The following is a 5599-nucleotide window of genomic DNA, read 5'->3' on the forward strand; positions in this document are numbered from 1 at the left end:
ACACCACTTACACACATAGTCGGACACTAGTCGCGCGGCGATCCCAACCACTGCTGTCCGATCTATTTACAAAATACACACATTTTACAAAGGTCGGTCGGTGTGTGAGTGCAGCGCACGGAGTATTTAGGTAACCGGGCGCGCGTATCAATGCTTTACGCTCCCGGTCCGTACATTTTGGTGACCTCGACGTGATAAATATCTTATTTTATTACGTATATTTTATAGCTGCGTAACTGCATACTTAGTGATTAATATTTCAATTCTTTAATCTATTATCTTTTATTGCGAATTATAAATTATAAATATTATTATCAACTTATCATATATAACAATTTGCGATTTAATTTTATATCGCATTATTTTGATACTAGATCATATTTATTTTGTTGTATGCGTAAATTAAAATTGTATTTATTATATATGTATTTAGCCTCCTAATAAATTATTATTTACTGCTGAGAAAAAAATATATAAGAGAATATATATAATTATTATTTTTAGTACAGCTTTGCAAAATAGGTATTAAAACTAACTAATTAAATTATCGCTAGCATGTCGTCAGACGAGGCACTGTTGGTTCAGCTAAAAGAGCTTAAGAAAAAGCGAGGCATAGTTAAGGCAACGCTCACTCGCATGAAATTTTTCGTTCAGAGTTTTGATCCGACGGTAGAAGCTATTTCTCTCTTAGAATATAGGCAGGAGGAGCTTCCTAAGATAAATCAAAAATTTGACGACATCCAAACTCAGATCGAGCTGATCACGGTTGATGACTTGGATAAGGAGGAGGACGAGCGTGAGAGATTTGAAGTTGAGTTTTTTAGGATTAGATCTACAATACAGGAAATAATCAATACAAAAAACGCTTTCAATAGCAGCGCGCACAGCTCCACCCTTAATATGTCAGCTACTCAGGCGCGTGTACAACTGCCCTCCATAAAACTGCCAGAGTTCCATGGTAATATTCAAGATTGGGAATCGTATTATGATTGCTTCAGGTCTATGGTGCATGAGGACAACAATATCGCAACAGCTCATAAATTTTATTACCTGAGAGCGTCCGTCTTCGGTGCAGCTCTGGACCTCATCAAGACAGTCCCGATGACTGACGCGAATTATGAGGTAGCGATGATGCGACTGAAACAGAGATATGACAATAGGAGTCTAACCATACAATCACACGTTAGGTCGTTATTAGAGTCACCATTTGTGGAAAAAGCAACAACAGCACAACTTCAACAGCTGCATTCGCACGTATGTACCCACGTCGCCGCTCTTAAGGCACTAGATCAGCCAGTTGAGAAATGGGACGCACGGCTAATTATGATAGTCTGTATGCGTTTAGACAAGGACACGTTGCATGGATGGCAGCTCCACCAAAGGGACACACAGCTTCCCAGGTATATTGATCTCGAAGAGTTCCTAGCGAGTCGCTGTGTCGCGATGCAAAATTCTTATACATATCTTCCCGAACATAAAGAAGTGGAAGAGAACAATGTAGCGACAAAACAGCCAAGGCTGAAGAAGAACATTGGAGCGACGCCGGGAAAAAGAGCGCTGGCTGCAACTACAAAGGCATGTGCAGAAGAAGCATGTGCTTGTTGCCTTGAGCCTCATAGATTGTATCAATGCAATAAATTCAAAGATATGTCCCCTAACAAAAGAATAACGCTCGTACGTGAAAAAAGGCTTTGTTTTAACTGCCTTTCTCCATATCATAGAGTAGATTCATGCAGATCAAAGTTCGTTTGCCAGAAGTGTAAAAGGAGACATAATACTCTCATGCATCATGAAAGCCAAGGAGCTTCAAAGGAAATTGCTGAAGGAAGTTCTGAAGAAAATATTGGAGAAGCTGCTGGATCAGTAAAGGTGGCAAGGACAGCTATGCTGGCGCATCACAAATGTGCGCATGTTTTTCTTGCGACAGCGGTCGTTCTCATCAACGGAAAATTCGGGCAGCAACGTGAATGCAGGGCAGTTCTGGATAGTGGCTCCCAGGTCAACTTTATTTCAAAGAAGCTAGCAAATCTATTGATGTTGCCAACAAAAAAAGCGTCCTTACCAATAAGTGGTATAGGGTCTACTAAAGCTCGATCCACCTCCTATGTCGAAGTAAGTGTCCAATCGAGAATGAGTGAATATCAGTTAAGATTAATCTGCTACGTGTTGCCAAATATGGTCACTAGCTTCATGTGCAGAGCCCAAAGATGGTTGGAAGATTCCAAATGAATTGTCAAGAGGCCTCGCAGATCCACAATTTTACCAGAGAAGGAGTGTAGATCTTCTAATAGGTGGAGGTGTCTTTTTTGACATAATCGGATCAGAGCGTAAGATAATCGGTACAGGCCCGTTAAGCTTGCAGGATAGTGACTTGGGATGGATTGTGACTGGCGAGTTAGGAGTGAACTGTTTTCTGGGGACAAATTCCCTAGGTGAAGACATGGAGAGCAGTTGGCGGACAGAATTAGTAGATGATTGTGCTAATTTTGGACAGAAATCGAAGAGTAATCTCAAATCATTAGAAGAACAAGAGGTAGTAGCGCATTTTAAGCAGAATACCATTCGTGATGATGAAGGGCGATTTGTAGTGCGTTTACCAGTAAAGCCTTCAATCAGTGAATTAGGTTCGACCTTAGCTATGGCAACGTCACGGTATCTAAATGTAGAAAGGAGACTGCAGCGAGACGAAAGCCTGAGAAGAGAATACACGCAGTTCATGCAGGAGTACATAAGTTTAGGGCACATGAAAGAAGCAACTGAAGCCATATCTGACAATCAAAGCGGCTGCTATTTGCCGCACCACGCGGTAGTCAAAGCATCTAGCCTGACTAAAAAGGTAAGAGTAGTGTTCGACGCCTCCGCCAGAAGCACTTCAGGCCTATCGCTAAATGATGTCTTGAAGTGTGGGCCCACAGTTCAGCAAGAATTGTTGTCAAATTACGCGATTTCGAAAACACCAAATTGTCATAACCGGGGATGTTGAAAAGATGTTCAGGCAGATAAAGGTGGCAAAGGAGGATTGGAGGTTGCAAAAGGTTCTCTGGAGATCAAGTCCTGAAGAAGAGCTGAGAGAGTATTATCTCACTACAATTACATACGGAACCACACCAGCATCCTTTTTAGCTATCTACTGCCTTGTTACTCTAGGTAAGTCGGCTGAACAATCACACCCAACAGCAGCGAAGGCGATTATTGAGGACTTCTACATGGATGATATAATGACGGGCGCAGAGACTGAAGACGAATGTTGTCAGCTACAAAAGGATATCAGTATGATCATGGATTCTGCTAGGTTACCTTTAAGAAAGTGGTGCTCAAATTTTGAATTTGTCCGGCAGAAATTATCAGAGCATGGAGAATCACCGTTATTTGCATTGGAAATTGGAGATCAGGACCTAGTAAAGTTGTTGGGACTACAGTGGCAGCCAGTTGCGGATGAATTTCAATTCAAAATTATGCCGAGAGAAAAGAAGGGACACTTGACCAAGAGGATAATATTAGCAGAGCTAAACCGAATATTTGATCCGCTTGGTTTCCTGTCTCCAGTGTTGATAAAGGGAAAGATATTTCTCCAACAGTTATGGGCAATGAAAATTGAATGAGACGCAAAGCTGCCAAATGAAATTCATGAAAAATGGAGGCAATTCTACGAAGAGCTTGAGGAGCTAGAAACCATACGAATACCAAGAAAGGCAAGACCTGAAATTAGTGACTTAACGGAGATTCATGGATTTTGCGATGCTTCAGAAGAAGCATTTGGAGCCAGCGTTTATGTACGCTCGCGAGATAATAAGGGAAACTGGCATTCCAGATTGTTGTGTTCAAAGACGCGAGTAGCGCCCTCAAAAAATATCACAATACCGCGGCTTGTACTTAACGGCGCATTGCTACTAGCACAGTTGGCTCAAAAAGTATCACAGTCATGGGAATTTCCCCTTAAGTCCTTCAAGTTGTGGACTGACTCAAAAATTGTGTTAGGCTGGCTGAACAGCCAAAGCATTCGTTTAAAAACTTACGTATCAAATCGAGTAACGCAAATTTTGGATCTGTGTGAACCAACGCAATGGAATTATGTAAGGTCAGAGGAAAATCCAGCTGATATATGTTCAAGAGGTTTAAGACCACGGCAGATGCAAGGAGCAGTCTTATGGTGGAATGGTCCTGGTTGGCTATCCGAATAGGACGAAACTTGGAAAAATTCTTTGGTTAAACCAACGCATGAAGACTAACTGCCAGAGCAGCGAACTCCTCAGTTGGTGTTAAGCACCATTGATGAATCGAGGGACCTAGTAAGTAGATATTCAGACTGGCACAGGCTAACGCGTGCCATTGCTTGGCTGAGACGGTTTGTGGAGTATCTGCAATCTAAGAGAAAATGGTCTGGAAGTCATCAGCTGACAGTCCAAGAACTACACGAAACGAAGGAAGTATTAATAAAAAGAGCACAAGCAGAAGTATTCGGAAAAGAGATGATAGCGTTGAAGAATGGCATGGAGATACCGCCCAAAAGCAGACTCAGATCGCTATGCCCGTTTATTGAAAACGAACTGATATTAGTAGGTGGACGCTTACAAAACGCAACTGTGTCAAAGGAGCAAAAAAATCCAATAGTTCTACCACCTGATCATGTAATCACAAGATTAATATACAAGGAATGCCATCATAAAATGCTGCATTGTGGTCCGCAGGCGCTCCTAGCAGAAGTCAGAAGAACATATTGGCCAACACGAGGCAGAGCCATTGCACGCTCAGTCTTTCGATAGTGCGTCATATGCAAAAGAGCAAGTCCCACGTTTGACCAGCCAATAATGGGGTCGCTTCCGAAGCAACGCGTTCAGCATTCTCGCCCATTCACAGCTACTGGTGTCGACTTTGCTGGGCCACTGATCATCAGAAGTGGAATTCGTGGAAGGCCGGGCAAAAAGGCATGGATCGCAATATTTGTATGCTTCTCAACGAGAGCAGTCCACATTGAGGCAGTGGAGGATTTAACGACCAACGCGTTCTTAGCAGCGTTTAGAAGATTTATATCCAGAAGAGGAAAGCCAAACATCGTCTGGAGTGATAATGGAACGAATTTTGTTGGAGCACGCAAAGAGCTATCTGTATATGTGAGTAAGGTGGATAGTTGTCTAGCATCAGAAGCAATAACTTGGAAGTTTAATCCACCGGCATCGCCGCATTTTGGCGGAGTATGGGAAAGCGCAGTGAAAGGTGCTAAATTCCACCTCACGAGAGTGGTAAGGGGCATGTCTTTAACCTTAAGTGAATTGCAGGGGTGCGCCCCGTATACGCTTCCTCGCAGTGCACCCTGGTAACAATTGATAAAATTTTATTTTGTCAATTGGCTAAAGTATACGGACCCTTGGTTGACGGACTGTGCTCCTAGCATCTCCCGCCTACTATGCAAGCGAACAAACGGCATACTAGTCAAAAAAGCCCTTCTAAGGGCTTCTTAACGAAGGATTTAATCCGAATAATGCAGTTGAATGTGGAGGGCCTTAGTAAAGCTAAAGCTGATGTCTAAGATTCGATTATGTAGAATCTTAGACGATGAAAAGATAGACATTCTTGCTATCCAGGAAACACATACATGTGA

The 5599-nt window shown here is 42.4% G+C and overlaps 3 protein-coding genes across 3 annotated transcripts; all 3 read left to right on the forward strand.

Annotated features, from left to right (window-relative positions):
* Positions 1-555: 555 nt before the first annotated feature.
* LOC112679880 lies at positions 556-2983 on the forward strand. The gene is made up of 2 exons (XM_025549813.1): positions 556-2134; positions 2187-2983. The coding sequence occupies exons 1-2, from the start codon at positions 556-558 to the stop codon at positions 2981-2983; spliced, it is 2376 nt and encodes a 791-aa protein (XP_025405598.1).
* A 4-nt stretch (positions 2984-2987) lies between these two features.
* Positions 2988-4763, forward strand: LOC112679881. The gene is made up of 3 exons (XM_025549814.1): positions 2988-3531; positions 3604-4164; positions 4237-4763. Exons 1-3 carry the CDS (start codon positions 2988-2990, stop codon positions 4761-4763), a joined length of 1632 nt encoding a protein of 543 aa, XP_025405599.1.
* A 45-nt stretch (positions 4764-4808) lies between these two features.
* On the forward strand, positions 4809-5318 carry LOC112679882. Its single transcript, XM_025549815.1, has one exon. It carries the CDS (start codon positions 4809-4811, stop codon positions 5316-5318), a length of 510 nt encoding a protein of 169 aa, XP_025405600.1.
* Positions 5319-5599: the final 281 nt, after the last annotated feature.

This window comes from Sipha flava, unplaced genomic scaffold (assembly GCF_003268045.1).
Source record: "Sipha flava isolate LNK unplaced genomic scaffold, YSA_version1 17043_pilon_pilon, whole genome shotgun sequence".
Taxonomy (NCBI): Eukaryota; Metazoa; Arthropoda; class Insecta; order Hemiptera; family Aphididae; genus Sipha; species Sipha flava.

Coding starts and splice junctions, on each gene's coding strand:
- LOC112679880 (XM_025549813.1), top strand. CDS start 556: ATGTCGTCAGACGAGGCACTGTTGGTTCAGCTAAAAGAGCTTAAGAAA. Junction 2,135..2,186: donor AAGTGTCCAATCGAGAATGA/GTGAATATCAGT, acceptor TATGGTCACTAG/CTTCATGTGCAGAGCCCAAA.
- LOC112679882 (XM_025549815.1), top strand. CDS start 4,809: ATGGGGTCGCTTCCGAAGCAACGCGTTCAGCATTCTCGCCCATTCACA.
- LOC112679881 (XM_025549814.1), top strand. CDS start 2,988: ATGTTCAGGCAGATAAAGGTGGCAAAGGAGGATTGGAGGTTGCAAAAG. Junction 3,532..3,603: donor CCGAATATTTGATCCGCTTG/GTTTCCTGTCTC, acceptor AAATTGAATGAG/ACGCAAAGCTGCCAAATGAA. Junction 4,165..4,236: donor CTTATGGTGGAATGGTCCTG/GTTGGCTATCCG, acceptor ACTAACTGCCAG/AGCAGCGAACTCCTCAGTTG.